At 38.7% G+C, this 23,259-nt stretch overlaps 1 protein-coding gene across 1 annotated transcript; it reads right to left on the bottom strand.

Moving 5' to 3' along the window:
* Positions 1-1,405: 1,405 nt before the first annotated feature.
* LOC127435475 (insulin-like growth factor I, adult form) lies at positions 1,406-22,591 on the bottom strand. Its single transcript, XM_051689011.1, has 5 exons — positions 22,350-22,591; positions 20,671-20,830; positions 6,869-7,050; positions 6,187-6,222; positions 1,406-3,451 (listed from the first exon to the last, which is right to left on the bottom strand). The coding sequence occupies exons 1-5, from the start codon at positions 22,401-22,403 to the stop codon at positions 3,392-3,394; spliced, it is 492 nt and encodes a 163-aa protein (XP_051544971.1). The 5' UTR covers positions 22,404-22,591; the 3' UTR covers positions 1,406-3,391.
* Positions 22,592-23,259: the final 668 nt, after the last annotated feature.

The following is a 23,259-nucleotide window of genomic DNA, read 5'->3' on the forward strand; positions in this document are numbered from 1 at the left end:
AAGTAAAACAACTTGAAAGAGGGGAAAAATCTCATTATTAAATAAATATTTTTCTCCAAAACACATTGGCCACAATTATTTGCACCCCTAGAAATTTGTATGTGTAAAATATATCTGTAGTATATTTCCATTCATATTTGACATTTTTTAGTACACCTGGGTGACTAGGAACATGAAATTGTTCAGCCATGACTTCCTGTTTCACAGGGGTATAAATATGAGGTAACACACAGGCCAAATTCCCTTAATCATCAATCACAGTGGGTTAGACTAAAGAATACAGTTCTGATATGTGGCAAAAGGTTGTTGAGCTTCACAAAATGGTAAGTGGCTATAAGAAAATAGTCAAAGCATTGAAAATGCCCATTTCCACCATCAGGGCAATAATTAACAAGTTCCAATCAACTGGAGATCTTAAGAATCAGCCTGGAAAAGGACATGTGTCTATATTGTCTCCACGCATGGTGAGGAGGATGGTTCAAGTGGCCAAAGAATCTCCAAGGATCACAGCTGGAAAACTGCAGAAATGAGTTGGGTCTTGGGGTCAGAAAATCTAAAATAAAATTATCAGACATCACCTACATCACCACAAGTTGTTTGGGAGGGTTTCAAGAAAAAAGCCTCTGCTGTCATCCAACAACAAACTCAAGCGTCTTCAGTTTGCCAGACACTACTGGAACTTCAAATGTGACCGGGTTCTATGGTCAGAGATGGGTTTGGCGCACACAGAGATGAAGTACCCAATGCCCAAGGTTAAATGTGGTGCTGGATCTTTAATGTTGTGGGGCTGTTTTTCTGCCAGAGGTCTTGGATATCTTGTTTGGATACATGGCATCACAGACTCTATCAAATACCAACAGATAAAACACCTAAGCCTGACAGCCTCTGCCTGAAAGCTTACAATCGGCCCTGGTTGGATTTTCCAGCAGGACAATGATCCAAAACAAACACAATCAACACAAAAATGGTTCACTGACCACAAAATCAAGGTTCTGCCATGGCCATCCCAGTCCCCTGATCTGAACCCCATAGAAAATTTGTGGGGTGAACTGAAGAGGAGAGTCCTCCAACATGGACCTCTGAATTTGAAGGACCTGTAGAGATTCTGTATGGATGAATGCTCTTCAGATCCCTTGCCAGGTGTTCTCCAACCTCATCAGGCATTATAAGAGAAGACTCAGAGCTGTTATCTTGGCAAAGGGAGGCTGCAAAAAGTATTGAATAAATGGGTGCCAATAATTATGGCCAATGCTTTGGAGAAAAATATTTATTTAATAATGAGATATTTCCCCTGTTTCAATTGTTTTACTTCAATTAAAGGTTAGATTTTTGTGATTATTTTTTTTAAATGAAAGATCAAAAGGATAAACAATGCAGATTTTTTTTTCACAGCCTTCTTTGCTCATATTTACCAAGGGTGCCAATAGTTTTGGCCACAACTGTATTTGGCATAGGGTTGATTAATGATTCAGAATGAGAATAATTTAGAAACCTTAAAGAAAACAAAAGAGCAATTAATCAGCAGGGGTCCGCAATATCATTTTTTCTTTCCTTATTCCATGCTTTAGCAGATCTCTCAAAAATACTTTTACACGCTTACTCGAGTTACCTTTTTTGAAATAGTTTAAAAATAAAAAAAGAGAATATTATTACAATGGTGGCCACAAGGCTGTGCAAAAGGGAAGACTTCCAACATTAAGCCATCTTTGATGTCAGCCAACCCCTGCAAGTAACAAACTACAAAATAGCACCATTATACAGTGGGTTGATCTTTTATATAGTTCAGCTATATGATGCCATCACATATGATTATGGTTAGAGAATGCAAAGGTTAATATAGGTAGAGTATAAAGTTACAGAGTAGACAGTGTGGGTTGACGTGATCCGCTGGGGTCAGAGAGTGGGGTTTCCATGCAGAGGGAATGTGCAAACAGCCAGGTCACACTCCACAACCCCTGTGGCAGTGGCTTGGATTGGGGTTTAATGAAGCTGTTGAGTATCAGTCCGCCTCACCTTACCAGTCTTTTGCCAAAAAGATGCATCTTCCTGTATGATAACCAATTTTCAAAAAAGGTGTGCAACGTTTGCTCAGGCCCTGTCACAAATGGTGCACTTGATGTTGACTTACAGCCTCATAGTCTTTTTTGCGCACAGCCGTGAAGTCCACAACACCGTAGGGTATCCCATTTGCCATGTTAGGTTTCAGATGAGTGTCATAAGCTTTACTTACTGTATGTTCTTCTTTGTGTGTATACGTTATGATTAGTAGCAGTTTTTGTGGTTGATTTAGTCTTCCCTCTGTCCTTCCAGTGTGTACTGATACACTGGTGTATATGCATGTGGATAACTGTTCATTTGAATGGCTTTCACCTCCCTTTTCATCTTTAATGAAGGAAAACCATGCATTTAAAATGATTAAAAAAGCAAAAAAAAAAAAAAATCCTCCCCAGGCTATCAAACACACAAAAATAGGATGTAGGTCATGTTCTATCAATCCTAAATTGCCATGTAGTGGCTCTCAGCCTCTTTGGAGCACCTCTGCATAAGGTGTTTGTATAATCTCCCTTGATCTGGTCTTGCACATTACATCAAATAAGAATATAATTGTTTCTATGAGACAATCATCTCTCTGTGCATCTGTTTTGCAAGACTTCCATCTGGTATAAACTGTCTAGACAGCCTTTCTTGTCAACATGATCTGTCGAACACGATCTGGCTGCGAACTCCTTTCTCAGCGGTGGAGCTTGTAACACGTGACCATATGAGACATCTAACAAGTCTGAGATCAAATTAGCTTTTGAGTTGATAACTGAGATAAAAAAATGCTATTGCAACCTTCTTGCACTAGATTCTGACTTTTTCATAATTCTATGTATGAGTGATTCAATGCTTTCATGTGGGTACTTGTTTTAGAGAAGGCCTTTACCTCTGCTCTAGTCACCTATTACCTCTTTTCCAGTGGCTGTCCTGCCATTCGAATTCAGTGGAATATTGACAATTGGACAATTGAGAGGGGTCAATATTTGGGCAATGGCACTATAAGAAGCATCAGCATCCACTGGGTTCCACAGTTCATACAAGGAGGTAAAAGAACAGTTATCATTTGGCTTAATATAGCAGCTAATTTAGTTTGTTTTTCCATTAGATCTTTCCCCCCAGTTTGGAATTGAATGGTGCAGTGTATAAAATCATCAGATTTTCTCTCTAGTTGCAAGTTTGTTTTTCTTACATTGGGGTTATTCGTCCAGTATCTTGTTGTTAATTTTTTTTTTTTTTTACAGTGGAGCACATCCGTGGAGGACCAAGTAAGGCCACACCCTTTCTCTCTTCCTCTGTTTTCTGCTGTCCAGCAATTTCATTTGTCCTTCTTAACCAGTCCCTCCGCTGTCCTCTACATACGATAGTTTCTGCCCCCTGTGTTTCCTCGACTCGAATTCTTCTGATGAACCTCCTGAAATTGAATGAGAGAAAGGCAATAAGCACAATCCCTACCCTTTTTGATCAATGAATTTTTATAGCTTTCCATTAGTTTTGAATTAATGGATATTATTATTATTTTTAATAATTTCGATTCAGACTGATTCACTAATGAATCATTTAGACTTTTAACCATTTTGATAAATTAATTGAAAAAGAACTGACCCAAATAAACGATTCAAGAAATAGTTCACCCAGAATTAAACGTTCTCAAAAGTTGCTCGCCCTCATGTCACTTTAAACCCGAATGACGTGGTGCATTAGTTCTCGTCTCTGTGAACAAACTTTTAGTGTTCATGAATAATTTTCACTGAAAAATTACTTATTTCAGGTGATTTCTTACCAAAACTTATCGTGTGCCTTCAGATTTTGCATGGGCTACTTTTATGGTACTTTTGCCTCCTTTTTTAAGTTTAAAAATGAATCACTATCAACTGCCATTGCATTGAAAAGACAGACTGGACTTGGATATTCATTTAAAAATCTATTTTTGTAGATTTCTGCATAAGAAAGAAATAAAGACAGTCAAATGGGTTTGAAAAACATGAGGGTGAGTAAAGTATGACAGAATTCCCACTTTTGGATGAACTTCCAAAAATGGAAAGTCATTTTGTATTGTGAGCAAGTTTTACTTTACAGAAGAGCAATTTCTAGCCAATAAATTTTTTAGAGCAAAGCAAAACTAGAAATATGTGTATTAACTATAGAAATTTCCATGACCATGGGAAACCTGAACTAGTGTTGGTTCAGATCATGAGAAGTAACGGAGACAGAAACGAGAAAGCTGACAAAGGAGAGGAGAAAAGTGCTGGGTCACAAATCGGCCGTTTGTGCCCATAACAACACAGCTGTTTGGTGAAGGGATTGTTATTTCATAATGCTGAGGAAATCAACTGTCAAAGCAATACATGAAAAGCCTTTACCGCAGCAAGATTAATAAGTGCAATTCACGAAAGCTAAGCTCAGAATGTAACCACATGCAGGGAGTGAAAGAGAAAGGCCGGTACGTGAGCCCTCTGAACTTAGCATGCAGAAATCTAAGGTGACCTTAGACTCAGCTTCCAGCGCATGACGTATGGGTGCAGAAATATGTCTGTGGAGAGCGTATGCAGGTCTACCACAAAAACCACTTAGGCAGTTCACTTGCTAATGGTTTTCTTTTGCGAGACAGGAACTCTGAAAGCACTTAAAAGGATGGCCCACATTTGGGCAGCTGAGGTGAGAGATGAGTTGCTTTTTCCTTGCGAATGTATCACAGCACAATGTACCGATGTTAATCTCTCAGGTCTAAAATGAGTAAGTCATAGTTTTACCAAAACTAAAAATTCTGTCATAATTTACTCACCCTAATGTCGTTATAAACCTGTATGACTTTCTTCTATGGAACACAAAATGAAATAATTTTATGAAAATTGCATTGGTTGAATTCAATACAATGGCAGTAGACAGTCACTCAATTTCTTCTGGAGGCACATGATCACATTGTATGATGCAGTCCTTATTCACTCTCAAGTCATATCAAAATAGCAAATAGCACAGACAAATGTGCTGAAATCCAATATGGCAACACGCCAATAACATCCAGATTCTATGTTATTGACGTAGCTGTCATTTTGGATTTCAGTGCTGATTTGCGAGTGAATGACAACTTAAATTATGGTTTATTTATTAGACAAAGTCATAGTAAGTATTTCCGAAGACTTGGATGCATGAACTACTTTTATGACATTTTTAAGTGCTGTCATTTTAAGTTTACTGCCATTGTATTCAATTCAGCCAAAAAAAAAAAAACATTAAAGTTATTTCCTTTGTGTTGCACAGAAGAAAGAATGTCATATGGTTTGGAATGATATGATGGTGAGCAAATTATTACAGAATTTTGTGCTACTCCTTTAATACAGCCACAATGTGAGAAACTGCACTGCACGTTATTATTCAAGCATTCAAGCTCAATAAGATTGTCATCCACACAAATGGCATAGTCAACGTTTACATGGACACCAGAAAGCGGCTTATTGCGAGAAAGCAGTGTTCCCATTTAGATACACTGTATAAGTGGTGCACACTTTACAGCCTTCTCCACAGCAACGTAATTTCCCAGTGACACTTGTGTGAATAACAAACATGGCATTCCAGAAAGACTTTGCTATTTTATTCTTCATTGCTTTGCTTTACTTCCAGATATTCCAGAGCTGTTGCTGTTTTTGTTTCCTTAACTTGTATTGTGACTTGCAGCGGAATTGCCCTGCAATAGTGGGGTTTCCCTCTTACGGAAAATTCAGGGATTCCCCCAATATACCAGCTCATATATGCGAACATGTGGGACAGTCGATATTTTACATCGGTGTGTATAAATGGGTATAATTTATAGTGTATGTGCTTTTCCCACTGTACTCTGCGAAATGTTAAATTGTTTCCATTGTGTTGAATTGTTGTTGGGGTCCATCCCATGATGTTTGTTATTCAGTCTGTTCACGCACATGTCCACTCTTTAAACACCCATCAGAACGTCGCTTATGCATTTACATGGTCACATTAAGTGTGTTAAACTGCTTTCTCTTAATCCCTTAAGCGGCAAAAGTAAATCTGTGATCTCATTTAAATGACGTTTCAGAGCGCCGCTTTCTGCAAAAACCCTAAAATAAACCGTTTTCTTAAGTGCATGTAAACGTGGTCAATGGCTCGCTTTCAGACCGAGGGAAGACATACCTTACAGGACGAGTGGCTATGTCCAGTTATAGGTTTCTGGAGAGGAACAAAATCAGCACAGTTAATTCATTTTTTTAAGACATATGTTCTTTATAAAAATAACTAAATTAGTAATTAATAAGAAAATGTAGCAACCTGCATCCACTAAGAATATTATGGCATTTGCCTCAGGTTTGCACAAGTATGTGCAGTGAGGTCCAAATGTCTGAGACCACTAGTGAAAATGTTCACATTTTTCATCTGCACAACAATTTGAGAGAAAACTTGAATGTAAAAAAAATTGACATGAATTTCTTAGTATTTGGTATGTCCCCATTTTGCATCATTTTGCATCATGATGGCATGCACTCGAGCTGACATGGACACCACAAGTTTGTACAAGATATGTTGATCCATATTAGCTAGCATGATTTGATGAATGTTCCAAAGAGCATCTTGTGTGCTTCAGTTGATGCAAAGAAATCTGACCTTCTGACATTTTATGTCCTAACTTTTATTTGTTTTACACTTTAAAAAAATCCAAAAACTTTGCCAGGTTTAAAAGAAGAAGAAACAATCCCAGGTTTTCAATGTGGTCTCAGACATTTGGACCCCACTGTAGCCCCCACAAGGGTGTTCTATTGTTGTAAAATCAGTGTGACCGCAGTAGCTGAGTATCCATCTGTATATTTCTATTGCCCACCTTTGGTGTCTTTGGGATATCTGTGTGCCGTTGTGCTCGCAGAGATCGTGGAGCTTTTCCAGACTTCACAGGTGCACAGTACATCTCAAGCCGTCGCAGTTCACAGCTCTGAAAGCAGCATTCGTCCACGATGCCACGGTTGTGCGTCCTTCTCGAACTAGGCCCATACCCCGTCGGTTTGCCTGTTGGGCACATAAAAGGAACCTCTGAGACATTTTTATGAATCACAGCCTTCGTTACCGCAAGTACCGTCTGATAAGCATACAAAAAGGCAAAAGCATTCCTAAATCTTTGCTGTGAGGGAGGACCTATGCTTTAATGGTGAGCTCAATTTCAGTTTTACCCCAGGTACATTAAATAAAGCCTGTCATCAACATGAGTTATCCACCTTATCCATTTTAGTTTTGGCATGGTACCAGCTTGTGAGGAACAATTATGGCTAGTAAGGTCATGCACCAAAATGCTAAATCTCTAAAACTTTCGGTAGTAACCCGTGGCTAAGCGCCCAGTTATGGGTGCTAGAAAAGCTCAGTATAGTAGCCAGACCATGGCTCTGATTATTCAGATATATGGACGTGTTAATGACATGCATTTCTTCAGTGTGAAATTTACAGGGTATCACTTTGCACAGAGCAGACCCTTTTTGGCAAGCTCCCCAGTTAAATGGAGGTCACACTCACCCAAAAGTTGAGAATATCACGTTTTGCAGTTTCAAACTTGATATCTTTAAACTAGTCCAATGGTTTGGGACGCCAAGTCCGGCCCCTATGGGGTCAAATCAACCTACAGAGCAAACTCCCCTGCTTTGCAAATTGCACCTGACAATCCAGTCCGGCCCTGGAGATCTCAGCACTGCTGAGAAGAACCAAATCTCCAGAAGACCATGATGAACTAATCCTGTTATTGTTGCATCAGAACTAGGTGATAATTACCCAATGTGAAAAAAATGTAAACATAGAAAGGCCTCATGGGAATACATTTTGTGTGCTGTCAATGAGGTCAATGCATTATTATGTCTCAGACATTATGTTTAATGACAGGGTTAGGCTACTTAAACGTATAATTCAAGATTTGGGTTGTCCAGGCCAAGACGTGAGCTCTGTAGCACCAAAGTTTTATGTTGAAGGTAGTCTATAGACACCTGAGTAACATAGTGTTTCTTTTGCCCTGTCCCCAATCTCATGGTGGCCTTAAAAAATATCCCACTCTCCATTTTACAAGTCACCACTCACCTAGGGCAATATAGCTCCAATAGGCTTTTCCCTGTAACCAAATGAAATAATAATAATAATTTAATATGGCATTTACAAGGAGGAAATGCCTTTCCCTTTCAGAGTTAATAGCTCTTGGCTCGCAGGGCTGCCAGCGCTGACAAAATACATTAACTTCTGCTTTGCACTTGCTGCACTCTGACAGTGTTGTTTCGGAAAGAGAGGGGCTCTAATTCTGACAAAGGTACATCCCTGTACACTGCATAACTCTTGGGTGCAGAGCAGTTCTGAGAGATCTAGAGGAAGCTGTTATCTTCAACCAGTATGACTGAGCCGTAAGCATCCGGAGAGTTTTATGTTGGAATCTGTAGTGGTGGAATGGTGTTTGCACACTTTTTAGACTAATGCTAAAGCCTGCTGCACACTGGATGAGAAGCACCACGCCGCATCGTGGCTAGGACAAGGCACAGGTATTGCACATAGGTGGCGTCAGTGCAGGACAGGTGGCAGTCCAAAGTTGTGAATCTAGTCACCATATTGCAAAAAAATTACAAAGGTTTTAATTTACAAAGTGACGTTGAAGAGTTTGAAGGCTAGTGTATGAAACAGGTGCAACTGTGCAAACACGGATGATTTGAAATGCCATAATATATTATGAAATTTCTCTATATGTAGCATTGAATAGGTTTAATTGAAGTTGCCAAATCTGCCATGTCCTTTGATAATGATTAGGGTTGAATTTAATTAAAAGTTGCAGAATTTTGAGCAACCTCAAGAGTCATTGCTAGGCGGTGTGCATATATTCATAGAAAACAATTGTTTTGAATTTTAGAATGTGCCGTTTCATCTGCCAGACATGTCCAATGTGTGACCCCCTTAAGGTTTTAGACTGATCACACTGTGAATTCAGCAACAGTAGGTCGAACGTTTTGCTGCATAAAATCTAATTACTGCCCCCAGTGCCTGAAACTGGATGTGTTGTTGAACATATGGGCATGTGTGATTTTATTTTTTGTTGTAAATGATATAATGCAGTCAACAAGAATGCATATTTTATTAACTCTACTCCCTACCTAAACCCCAACCCTAAACCTAACCATCAGTTGAGTAAAAATGTAATTTTAGAGTGAAAATGCAACCTCCAAATCAAGCTAATCATTTTTTGTGAACACGATTACTTCCTGGTTTGCACAGGACAAGAACCCATGTCTCAGAGGTTGCTCGAGCAATGCAGTAGCTCTAGAAGATGTATTCACACTTGAATTGATGCAAAAATGTCTGAATGGTCATGCCGTTTGTCAGTAATTGGGCTGAATGGGGTTGATTTCAGGGTACATTAACTTTTGGACGCAGCATGTCAATTTCCTGTGTGATCATGTTGAAGGTCTTGTGTGTGGTTTTTAGGACTTTTCTATGTGGTTGCAAGGGTGTTCTGAGGGGGTTTAAGACCATTACGCGGTGGACAGAGTGGCCTGGGTGGTTGCTAGGTGGTTACTTACTGGCCCAAGTCAAAAGAGCCCAAGTTTCTATCCTATTCTGGTCCCTAGATATGGCTTGGGTCCCCTTTTTGACCATTTGCCAAGTGGGAGTCAGATCACTTAGAAAAGTGCTAGCGCAAGTCTCCTCAACAATCAGCACAAATTGAGGTATTGTTCCCATGAAGGGTTTAGAACAAACCTAACACTATGAATGAGCAACAGTAATAGTCATATTAGCAAGTACCTGATTATTTATTACCCAGATTATTATTTAAACACACAGGCTCTCACAGTTACAAGATGTCACTGGCAAGAGATGCTCTTTGTGTTCAAAGTCTACAAAGTCAACTTGAAAAATAAAAATGTCCCATATGAATGAAGGTTTTTCTTATATTTGTATGTACTGTACAAAAAGGACAGCGAGAGACAGTGATAAAGAAAAACAAGAGTTATCTTGTGGTAAATCAATCAATCGCATTGTCACAAGTTAGTAAAATAGTTTTCTGGAAAATTAACTAATCCCTTTCTAAACAAAAGCCTACCAAATTAACATCTGCTCAAAATAGCTTATATGACCCTTCATAAAACAGGTGCAATAAACAATAAGAGAAGTTCTTATAATGCAGTGTAATCAGTTTAAATGGGCTTTTAAGTGCAGATTTTGAAGAGGTCATAGTTGTTAATCCTAAAATAAGGTGTTATTGTGGGATCAGTCATGAACAAACATAAAAATCTGTTTTAATTTTCTTGTTTTTGTCATTATGGGGAGCAGATTAGTAACACTCTTTTGTTTGTGATTTTCATCATCCATATTAATTGTCCACAGATTAAGTCATGCATTTAAGATTAATGCTTTATGAGATAGGGATATATTAGCTATCAACTCAGCAGACCAATAAAACCATAAAACCCATTCATAACATAGTGAGAGAGCTTTGAAACCTGAGCAAATCACTTCCTCGTCTCCTTTATACAGATTAAGATTGCTTATTCTGATGCTTACCTCACTGAAAAGGGGTCCAGGTGGTTTGGTACTGGTCTAGCTTGTGAACCAGCATTTACACTGCATTTCATTGTCTCTGTATGCGTACACTACACAATGAGAATAAGTTGAATCTGAATCTGAAAATCAATACCCTTTTAGCTAAACAGTTGCATCACAAAGCGTACATTCCTCTGAGGAACACTGCTGTAAAGGATCTGATTGCTCCTCTGAGGAAGCTGACTTTTACAGTCATACACTTGTTATTAAAGAACAGTGAGTACTTGGAGCCGGTGTCATACACTGCCTGTGGAGTGTCAGGAAATGTATTGTTCACTGGTGACTATGAAAGATGCTATAGTCCTGGAAACTGCCTCTTTATCAATGGTACCACAAAGAGGTTATAGCAAGATGAAGTTTCCTTCCCAATTTTTTTTTATTGTATTTTTATTTTATTTTATTTTATTTTATTTTATTTTATTTTATTTTATTTTATTTTTATTTATTTTTCTTTGCCTCTTGGCTCTTTCTGGCACTATTTGCTACACAATAAGATGATGACACTTACTGGCATTAGTGATCTCACTCGGGAGCCTATAGTGGTCTGAGGGGGAGCCCAATGAGACAGACAGTAGGAACAGTTAATCTTTGTGGTATAAAAAGTAAGAATGTGCAAAAAAACAACAACATATTTTTAGTTTGTGACCCTAATCAGACATGTTTCTAAAGGGGCATTTACACAGGGTGCATTCTTGAACAGATGTATGGAGCACAGCAGAATGTAACAAACCTAACCCTAACGATTAAAAAATAGCACAGATTGCAACAAATTCATTTTGAATTGAAACAGACAGACAAATAAATAAATAGGCCAAATATCTTATATATATAATGTGAAAAATTACTATTACAATTTGAAAAACATTTTCAGAACTTTTCAGAACAGAGGTCTCATCAAAAAATCCTCCACGTGCAGCAATGACAGCTTTGCAGATCCTTGGCATTCTAGCTGTCAGTTTGTCCAGATACTCAGGTGACATTTCACCCCACACTTCCTGTAGCACTTGCTATAGATGTGGCTGTCTTGTCGGGCACTTCTCACGCACCTTACAGTCTAGCTGATCCCACAAAATCTCAATGGGGTTAAGATCCATAACACTCTTTTCCAATTATTTGTTGTCCAATGTCTGTGTTTCTTTGTCCACTCTAACTTTTTGTTTTTGTTTTTCTATTTCAAAAGTGGCTTTTTCTTTGCAATTCTTCCCATAAGGCCTGCACCCCTGAGTCTTCTCTTTACTGTTGTACATGAAACTGGTGTTGAGCGGGTAGAATTCAATGAAGCTGTCAGCTGAGGACATGTGAGGCATCTATTTCTCAAACTAGAGACTCTGATGTACTTATCCTCTTGTTTAGTTGTATATCTGGCCTTCCACATCTCTTTCTGTCCTTGTTAGAGCCAGTTGTCCCTTGTCTTTGAAGACTGTAGTGTACACCTTTGTATGAAATCTTCAGTTTTTTGGCAATTTCAAGCATTGTATAGCCTTCATTCCTCAAAACAATGATTGACTGATGAGTTTCTAGGGAAAGCTGTTTCTTTTTTACCATTTTTGTCCTAATATTGACCTTAAGACTTGCCAGTCTATTACATACTGTGGCAACTCAAAAACAAACGCAAAGACAATATTAAACTTCATTTAATGAACCAAATATCTTTCAGCAGTGTTTGATATGATGGCAAGTGATTTTCTAGTGCCAAATTTGCAATTTAACATGACTACTCAAGGATAAGGTGTTGGAGTGATGGCTGCTGGAAATGGGGCCTGTCTAGATTTGATCAAAAATGACTTTTTTCAAATAGTGATGGTGCTGTTTTTTACATCAGTAATGTCCTGACTATACTTTGTGATCAGTTGAATACCACTTTGGTGAATTAAAGCACCAATTTCCTTCCGAAACAGCAAAATCTGTACATTTTTCCAAACTTTTGACTGCCAGTGTATACATAATATTATTAGCCAGTTACATAATACAATATATATATATTATACTTATCACTAAACAACAGATACATACATGCATATGTAACCGGTCCTGCTCGACCTGCTCTGAGCGGGATTCAAACCAGGGTCTCTGGCATTGGAGGTGGGTACGTTAATGAGGAGGCTAAAGGCTACAGCCTCTAATGTGCCTCTTGAGGCCAGGGGAGTGAAGTTTACACATACTGCACAACTACCTACCAGCTGGCTACCGTTACACTCACCCCCCTTAACCTCACTCCCATTTGGGTCACGGCACCACTGTAACCAGTCCTGCACAACCCACTCTGAGCAGGATTTGAACCAGTGTCTCTGGCATGGGAGGTGGGTGCGCTAATGATGAGGCTAAAGGCTACAGCCTCTAGTGTCAGTCACTAGTGCGCCTCTTGAGGGGAGTGAGGTTTACACACTGCACAGCTACCTACCAGCTGGCTACCGTTATACATATATGCGTATAACAGGAACATTATTTTATGCTCATAGCAGGCAATTTGAAATCCGACAGTATTGTTTATTTTTGGATGTTTAGGTCTTTTATTTGACATCTATTTGACCTCATTAATCAATTTGGACAATGAACAACTGATCGACCATCCTCCCTATCCATAGAATAAAAGTTCTCAACAGCCAAGGAAAGTTTTGCTTGCATTGAAAGGCATTGTATTGCCAGATAGATTTTAGCTTTGCATTCAGAAAAGCTTTTCAAAGCTTTTTATTTCATGCCTTGTGGGAAACAATCACCTTCCTCTCAGTAGGGAAGTGTTGCACGCATGAGGCCTTCACAGAATGCCCAGTGCCTTCTGCAATGTGCTCATGTCCAGCAGAACAACAGGGCGGGAGGGGGCATCCTGATCCTCCTGTAATCCCCCATAATCCTGTACTGCTCTAGGACAAGAGCCAAGATTATGTGTTTGAGCTGTTGATATGTTCTCTTCTCCAGCTGCTTCAAACATAATGAAACTAGACAAACAAAACTGTGAAAAGTAGTCCTATCAGTGATGTTTATGAAACGTTACTTCCATTCATTTTGACGATTTTTTGCCTTTCGTCTTTGCTACTGAACCAGCAATTCTTGTGTCATTCATTTATTTAAAATTCCATTAAAGTGTCACAGAAGGTTGAAAATGTGAATGTCGTATTAAAAACAACAAGAACACAATGATTTTCATAATGTTTGGTTCTGTTAACAGTCTGTGAAAGCTTGCAATGTCCCACTGATGCAGACAGAACTCTGTGCTGAAATACTATCAGGGGCCGTTCCCACTGAATGCATTTTTGCGTCCATCTGTGCTGTTTTTCTATATAAATATGTGCTAGATGGATGTCTTTGATCACTGTGCCGTGTCTCACTGTTTTTCAGCATCTTGTGCAGGAGTGCTGTGTTTTTTAGATGCTGTGCCAAGTTAAAAAGATCTTCAACTTTTAAAAAATATGTCTTGAGACAGCTGCATTCTAATTTTATTTAATTAATTTATCACACATTTGCAGTCAAATTCTTTTTTTCACATATCCCAGCTAAGCTGGGGGTCAGCCATGATACAGCGCCCCTAGACCAGATAGGGTTAAGGGCCTTGCTCAAGGGCCCAACAGTGGCATCTTGGCAGTGCTGGGGCTTGAACCCCCAATCTTCTGATCAGTAACCCAGAGCCTTAACTGCTGAGCCACCACTGCCCCTATTCTGTTATAGTCATTGTGTTGTGTTTAGGTTTTGTTTTTTTTTCAGTGTGAATGGCCCCTTGTTGTGTTTTCTGCACTGCTGTTCAGCTGCTATGTTACCACTAAATCTACAGCGCCACTACAAAATAAATTATTTTTTTGCTGAGATGTGAGTTTGCAGTATGAATTGAATGTGATGAGATAGAAAGACTGGGTGCCAAGAAATTATACAAAGACAATAAATAGACAACACACTTTCAACTGCATTGCTCTTACTGGTTGAACACAACAACAAACTTACAGCGCAACCAGTGTAGTCCGACGTAGTTTTTTTAATGAACTGATCAAAAGTCTCACAAATCAGTCATTGTTGTATTATTGGTTGGAATTGGTTAGAGTGGTGCTTAAGATAATCATTTGATCATGAGTCATTTATTTGGTTATGTCCATCTCAAATAGAACCAAAAACTATTACTGTTTTATCTATACTTTAGGCTGGAGTTATATAAAATTTTACAACTGTGTTGCCAATGCCTCACTGTAACCTCGATTTTTGCTTTTTTTAAAGAAAAGTCGAGGGACGAGTCTAAATTAATTTTTGTGGTAATCAACATTATGCCACAAATCCTGTCGATTGAGCTTAACTTGTATTGAACCCAGAATATTCCTTTAAGTGGAACTAGAATCGGAAACAGAATGAGGAGTTGCTCATAATTCTAAATGAGGCAACATAAAACTGTAGTGTAGCAGAGGTTCACTCGCTATCCCGGGGTGCCAGACCATAGTAGATTCTTCTAAATCTGTTGGAGCAGCTCCTTGTCTGCACACACTTCTGTATAAATTCTGAATTTATAGCAAAACAGAAGTCCCTCTTCTCTCCTGCTCTGCCAAAACTTCCCCATTCTCTGTGTTTGTGTCTGGAGAATGGGAATGCATCATCGGAGGTGCACGCTCAGGTTGTTGGCAGAAGTCAGGGGTGCACTGCTGCAAAAAGACTAAACAAAGGAAAGACTATGTTCCCTACGCAAACACTCTTGGCCACTAGGTGCCCCTCTTTATAAGCAGAATCGGTGTGCCCACAGTGTGTCTAAAAGTAGTCCAGCTTTGCCTCATGGTCTGTATCGTCACTCATTTCGGAGTTCCGCTCCTCTCCAGTAACCCCTTAGAACTGAAGACAATCTGGGATGAGCCACTGCTGAGACGTTTTAGAGACAACTAAGGATTTCTAGGTCAGGCTAATAATTGGAAAAACTGACTACACCGTGGACACCAGTCAGAATGCTGCTTACATGGGATGCCAAGCTCAAAGGGGTAGTTCAGCCAAAAATGAAAATTTTCTCATCATTTACTCACCCTCGGGCTGTTTCAAACCCATATGACTTTCTTCAGTGGGACACAAAAGGAAATGTTAAGCAGAGTTACAGTCTTACTCATCATTCACTTTCATAACATCATTTTTCTGTATATTGAAAGAAAATGATGACAGACTGTCATTCTGCTTGACATCTCCTTTTATGTTCCACGGTTTGAAACAACATCAGTGATTTGAGAGTGAATATGTCGTATCGGCTACTTTTACTGTGCTTTTGTTTTGGGGGGTTTTCATCCCTTTTGGAGCTTGACAGCCTGGAGAAACTGTTTATTTTATTATATGGTGAAAAAAAGTTTTTTTCTTTTTCTTTAATCCACAGATGAAAGAAAGTAATACGGCTTTGAAGCGTCATGGGGGTGAGTATATGATGAGAACATTTTCATTTCTGGGTGAATTATTCCTTTAAAACAGAATGGAATTTTTGACTGACAGAATGACAACCAAATCTTAGTTTTAGTTTGGTTCATGCATCTTTATGTTCACACAAGTTTTTTATATCTACTAACATCAAGAGATCTGTATAAAATTGACTATTTGCTATTCACTGAATCTGTCATGATGATGCAATGAATTCACGGAAAGTTCAGATTAGCATAAACCTATTTATTTTGGGCTCTGTACTGACAAAACAAACACATGGCCATTGACAGCCATAAATGATCCAGCCAGCTCCTTTTGTGACCACTAAAAGCTCAAATGTTGTTGACTGGAAACTTCACATGTCAACTCTAACTTGAAGTTCAATTTTGCCTCACTTTTAAAGTAAGGGAATAAAATGTTAGAATCGGTGGGTTTTATCCACTTGTCAAAAAAAATCATAAGTCAGTGGCCAGAGACTCTTATACTTCCTCGAACCATTTTCACATCATAAATATCTCACCGGGTTATTTAAGCACATAACAATATATGTACAAGCATGAAAACAGCAGAGTCACACAATGTGATGTAACTGATCTCCTTAACTGATCACTGAAATAAAATGTCATGTAGTTATATGGAGCAATTGATTTTTATGAAAAACTGCAATAGTCTAAGATTACAGACTTTTTCTCTGGGCCAAATGGAATTGGGTTACGACTAAGTGGACATTGCACAAAATACAACTTGAGCTATCCAGCTGCCTGGCCTTTAAGGGATAGTTCAAGCAGAAATTAGGATTCTGTTATCCGTTATAACATTTTTTTTTCTTCTTCTGTGGAACACAAATAGAGATATTTGACAGAATGTCCAAGCTCCTTATTTTCTAAATAAGTGGATGGGGATTTATGGATATCAAGATCCAAAAAAGCACTATAAAAATGGTCTATACATTCTAGGCTCTATAGGCTTTATTCACAGTAACGCGAATTAGATATTTGACGTGAATGAAAACAAGGCTGTGAGGGATAGACTAAAGGCCCTGATATACTTCAGGAGAAGTTCTTCTTCATTATTCATTCAGGGGTAAAAAGAAGTTCGAAACAGCCGAGCAACGGTATACTGTTTGTGAACATTCAGACACCTGCGATACTGCTGAGGGAGGTGTTTAGAAGTAAATTTAAATATGAGGACATGCTCAAGACTACATGTAAAACCTTAACTAATATGACATGAAAATGTGTTATCATTGACTTTATGAGTGAATGGGCACTTGAGAGTATTTGAGTAGATTTGATTCCTTTTGTAGAATAATTAAACAAATACAAAATAATCGCATGACATGGTTTTGGAAAATGTCTCTACGCAAAAGATCGTAACAGCACCAGCTTGCTAATAACTCTACACGTCATGTTGCCTAGAGATGTCATAAAATATTGATTACTGATCGGCATGTTATTTTATCGATATATATTTGAGGCATCGATATATTAAAATTAGCCAACATTTAAATTAGAAGCCTAATTTGTGTGCTTTCCATTCACTCAGTTGGCCTTTGTTTAACAATCTGGCGTAATAGCATTGGGAGACCACTAGTGGGTGATATGACATTTACTGAAGCCGGTCCTCTGTATTACACACAGAGGATGAGCTGATGCGGTGCAGCAGATGGCAGTCCAAAGTTACGAAGGTTTTTGTACTTCTTCAAGAATGAACAAAGTGACATTGATGAGTTTGCAGGTTAGTGTATGAAACTGGTGTAACTGCACAAACTGAATGATTAGAAATGGTGATGTTTATTATGCAATTTCTCTGAATGTTGGCTTGAATAGGTCTTTCATTCAAGCTGCCAAACCACAAAAAGTCATACTTGTAACTGAAAATACATTGTGTATGCTATATGAAAGATACATATATACAATATATCATCCAGTGATGGCTAGAGTAAATAATCTTTGTCCTTTGATAATGATTTGTGTTGAATTTAATGGAATACTGCACACCATGGCACTTCAGATTTTGACGCTGAGCGTTGGCGGTGTGTGCGTACCTTCATAGAAAATAATTGTTTTGAGTTTTAGAATGCGCCATGTCGTCCGCCAGACGTGTTCAGTGTGCAACCCCCTTTCATTTACCCTGCTGCTTACACTTTACCAAAGTTGTGTTCAGAATATTTTGTGAGAAGATAAAGACTATTGTGCAACGAGCAGCCCTATTTATATCTGAAAAAAATCCCGATATATATCGACAAACATCAGGAAAATCTTCCGATTAATGAAGTGTGAAAAAGGCATCGATCCCAAGCCTAATATTGACTGATCTTTACTGACTGACAACATAAACAGAATTAGCTGTCAGCCTCAAGGTAGGTGGAGCTTCAGATCACACCTACTGATGACATGGACCAATGGCAGTAAGGTGTTTAGCCGCTGGTAAAAAAGTTTCCTAAAAGTTTGCCCAGGCGAACTGTTACAAACCACCGAAACTAACTCAAAAACACACTCTTTTTTGGTCAGATTTTGTTCTAAATGACCTCACACCCATTTGTTCTTCGATTTTGTAGGAAGTATATCGGGGCCTTTACAGTCTCTTCAATGGCATGCACTGTAAAAAGCTGTTTAAAGCTCCTAGATCACATCTAATTTTCCAAAAAAAATTGTCTACTGAAATTTTTGGTAAAGCTTTTCTGTTTTTCAATGTTTTTTCAATGGAACGATCCAAAACACTATACACAACAGTAAAACCCACTGAAGAGACTAATTCTATTCCTCACAGCCTCGATGTCATTCCCTTCAAAAATGAATGATGGTGCTACTGTGAATAAGGTCCATAGTCCAAGTCTTTTGACACTCAAAGCTATTGTATGGCATTAGAAAATTTGCAATATAACATTGTATATTTGCAACATTAAGTTGTATGGACTACTTATATAATGAGCTTTAAGTCCTTTTTGGAGCTTGACAGTATAAATCACCATCCACTATCGTGAAATGGAAAAGAACTGTGTGAACATTCTGCTAAATATCTACTTTTGTGTTCCTCAGAATATATATAAAAAAATTAAAAAATAAATAAATACAGGTTTTAGATTATATAAGGGTAAGAAAAGTGAAAGCCAATTAGAGATGTTTTTCCACTCAAGAAAGAGTGTGCCACATTTACATTGTTATTAGTATTAATTAGTAGTAAGCAAAAGATATGACACTGTCAAACACATCAACATTGAATAATAAAGATTACACCTCAACCAATTGCTTGATCAAGATAGGTACAATGCAGATATCACATACTCAAAGACTGAAAAGTGTAAAAGAAAGTTCCATCAAATTCTAGAACTCCTGTATCTCTCTGCCTAAAGCTGACTGGGACATCCCAAGACTCAGCAACTCTGCTGGCCCATGGAAAATGGGAGATTTAAGTGTAGGATTCAAAGTGGTTTTCTTTGGGTAATTCCCCCTTCTCTGTTGGAAAAAAGATGTGCACTACATTCATTTGCCCTCTTATTCTCCAATTCTCCGCCAAATTCCACCAACCTCATTTTTGGTGGCAAAGCTGCTTGCTGATCTACTCTGAATGTTAAAGGGATAGTTCACCCAAAAAATGAAAATTCTCTCCTCATTTGCTCACCCTAATGCCATCTCAGATGTGAATGACTTTCTTTCTTCAGCTGAACACAAACAAAGTGTTTTAGAAGAATATCTCAGCTCTTTTGGTCCATACAATGCAAGTAAATAGTGGCCAAAAATCTGAAGGTCCAAAAAGCAGCAAAAAAGTAATCCATATTATTCCAGTGGTTAAATCCATATCTTCAAAAGCAATATGATAGGTGTGTGTAAGAAACAAATCATTTTTAAGTCATTTTTTACTATAAATCTCCACTTTCACTTTCAGATGTGAAAGTGAAACTAAAGCACCATATGTGACTTTCAGATGTGAAAGTGGAGATTTATAGCACAAAATGACTTAAATATTGATCTGTTTCTCACCCACACCTATCATATTGCTTCTGAAGATATGGATTTAAACACTGGAGTCATACGGATTACATTTATGCTGCCTTTATCTGATCTTTGGACTTTCAAAATTTTGGTACCCATTCACTTGTATTTTATGGACAAACAGAGCTGAAATATTCTTCTAAAAATCTCTGTTTGTGTTCAGCAGAAGAAAGACACATCTGAGATGGCATAAGGGTGAGTAAATTATGAGAGAATTTTCATTTTTGGGTGAACTATCCCTTTAAGTATCAGTCTATAGCATTTTTTCAGGGGATATTCAATTAGAAAAATATAAGGGTGGTGCCATTGGGAACAGATTGAATTGTGAAAAGTGGCCTCTTACATACCACAATGGAGCCAGGTGTTGCAATAAGACCAGGAATGTGCATTTTAAAAGTAAATAGGGTCATTTATTTATTTAATGTTATGATTTATGAATGGCATCCTCTATTGTGTAAAACAGAAATAGTTGTATAATGTTAACATATTTAACACTCTATCTGATAACTGAGGCAAATGAAGCAAAACTAGTGAAAATGTGAAGAAAGGAGAGAATATTTTGGAAAATTGGACAGGAATACATGAAAACTGATCCCTTTCTTATTTATGAGTGGCGCATTAGTGCTTGGGGAGAGGGGGAGAGAGGGGGGGGGGGGAGAGAGAGTGAAAGAGAGGGAGCAGTACTTGATGAATAAATAAAATGTGCACTTACTGAAATAAAAGCCCCTGTCTCCACACACAAACTGCAGAGTGTCAACTAGCTCCGCCCCGCACAGCGTCTCTGGCCCCGCCTCCAGTGTCGCGGGAGTCAACGCGAGGACGCACAGCACCAGCGAGAGGGCGTGGGTGCACGAGAGACAACGCATGGTACACTGCATCCGAGAGAGAGAGAGAGAGAGAGAGAGAGAGAGAGAGAGAGAGAGAGAGAGAGAGAGAGAGAGAGAGAGAGAGAGAGAGAGAGAGAGATTAGCCTACAGTTAATGCACTGACCTACTGAGCAACACTGAGGATGATGTGCTTTTAAAAAGTCCTGGTTTTATTTAGCTTTTCTTTCTTTCTTTCTTTCTTTTTGCAACACAGATACTATAATTTGTGTTTGTAACATCTGCTACGGAACTCCCAGGCGTTTCCATATAAAACCCAGAGACAGGTGCCTGAATATTTAGGTTGCACTGTAAAAAGTAGTGCCTGAAATTAGTAGCCTACCATATGCAGCTTGATCTAACCTTTAAGATTAGTTTTGTTGAAGCAACATAATCTATTTAGGTTGTTTCCGTGAATTTTGATTTGCATCAATCCAGGTAGCCTAATTTAGAAGTTACCACATGAAGCACATTTGTAGGTTAACATTTAAGCATCTCCGAGTCTCTTATTGATGATCTGACAACAGAGCAATACATGTGCAAGCAAAAAAAGTTCAATGCACCTGTCTATACATTGAGGTTGCACATGTGCGTTTTATGAATAGTGACGGCGAGCGCGCGAGCGTTAGCAGTCAGACAAACCGCTTTATTCCTGTTAAACACAGTTTTCTCGGTGACTTCTCAGAGGTCAGTATCCTACCTCTGTCCGCACCCAATCTCACTAAAAATAAAGAAGCGTGTTATTTCAAGTCGAAAAAATAATGTTCTCGAACTGCCTCCAGCGCGCGCTTATTTCTCGCCTCACTCAGTGCCCGGCAAAAGAATAACGCTTTTGTAAACCTTGCAGATTTGGATGTCTTGGATATGAGCACTGTGGTTCACATACAGATCTGTGAGGTGGAACTGGAATGCTGAAAAGTCGCCAAACCCAAAGAGGAAGCACTTTACATAATAAAGAGAATATAACCGGACACTTGCGCAATGCATTCAACCACGCATCTCAAGTATTCGGCATAAAACCCCTCTGGGGGTAAACATCACTCTCGAAAATGAAAATGTATGTTATAGTCCAAGCCCGAATTCATGTCGAGTCAGCAGTATTTACTTTTAAGGGTCGTGAAACATACAAGTTGGTGACTTCAACACTTGTGCACTGCGCAAATGAACTCCCTGGTGCATCAAGATATGACTCACCATGCACATCATGCAATCACTCGTATTCCTTGAAAGTCTCAAAAGTTTGACAAAATATAGCTGCCAGATCATTTCTGTCAAATAGTTTTTAGCACAGTCTTAAAATGTCAAATTACCAACGTGCGTCTTAAGATGCTGATTTGGATTGACACATCTGAAATACTGAAGGATTTATCACATTTAAAATTTGGTGCATACTCTATTACCTTTGTTTTTGTTTTGTTTTTAAATCCCTGTTTTTTGTTTGCATATTATAGGCTATCACATCAGTGAGAAATCAGTAATTGTCAGTCCAAGGCGCCTATTCGGTTTCAAAGGAAATAGGTTAGGTTACCTTAAAGACATCACACCAATGCCCCTGGAAGAAATGACCGCTAGACATCCCCATGGGTCTCCTGCAAAAGCCTAGCAAAAACGAACTTGTTTGAAGTCATTAAAAAGCGAGAAAGAGGATGAGATGCGGGCAATGTCACATCTCAATATTCCGACTTTGTTCCATTGCGCAGGCTCGTTGTAGAGAAGTGAGATTTAGCGAACAGGAGACGGATTTGGAGAGAAAATCCCTCACATTTATGATATCTACATTACAGAGACATTTTCAACAGGAAACAGCTGGGGCAGCATTTGCCTTCTCCTCTTGCTAAGTTACTCATTAAGGATTTTGGGCACCCTTTCAAATAACGTCATCTATTTCTTAGAACAGGTCTGAATTTTGATCTTTCTAGGAGTTTCGTTTAAACAGAAGAGAGTTTTACCGTGCCACCCGCACTGTTTAACAAAAGATGTGGAAAAATGCAGAGTGAGAGAAAGGGAGGAAGCGTTTCTCTCGGGAAAATTTGATAAACCGTGGTGAGGTTTTAGAAAGGACAGAAGTTGATGGCAGAGACACTCCCTTGCATATTCCCAGCAGAGATACATGTCTATGGGTCTTCTATAGCAGCATCCTTACTGAATTGGAGCCCCATAAGTGTGAGTTTTGGAACACACGTCAGCAACACCTTCGCGCGCCATTCAAACAGCGCTCCTCACGCGCAGCGCACGAGAGACTTGACTGCATTTGATTTTAATACAGATGACGCAAGAGGAACGAAGCGATACTCTAATAACCATAAAAATACATAGGGTGCACACAATATAGTCCGTTTTCTATTTCCATCCATACTTTTAAATATGTATGGAATATAAAATGGACAGGGTTGGGGAGTAACGGGCTACATGTAACGGGATTACGTATTTAAAATAAT

The sequence above is a fragment of the Myxocyprinus asiaticus genome, chromosome 45, assembly GCF_019703515.2.
Source record: "Myxocyprinus asiaticus isolate MX2 ecotype Aquarium Trade chromosome 45, UBuf_Myxa_2, whole genome shotgun sequence".
In the NCBI taxonomy this organism is placed as follows: Eukaryota; Metazoa; Chordata; class Actinopteri; order Cypriniformes; family Catostomidae; genus Myxocyprinus; species Myxocyprinus asiaticus.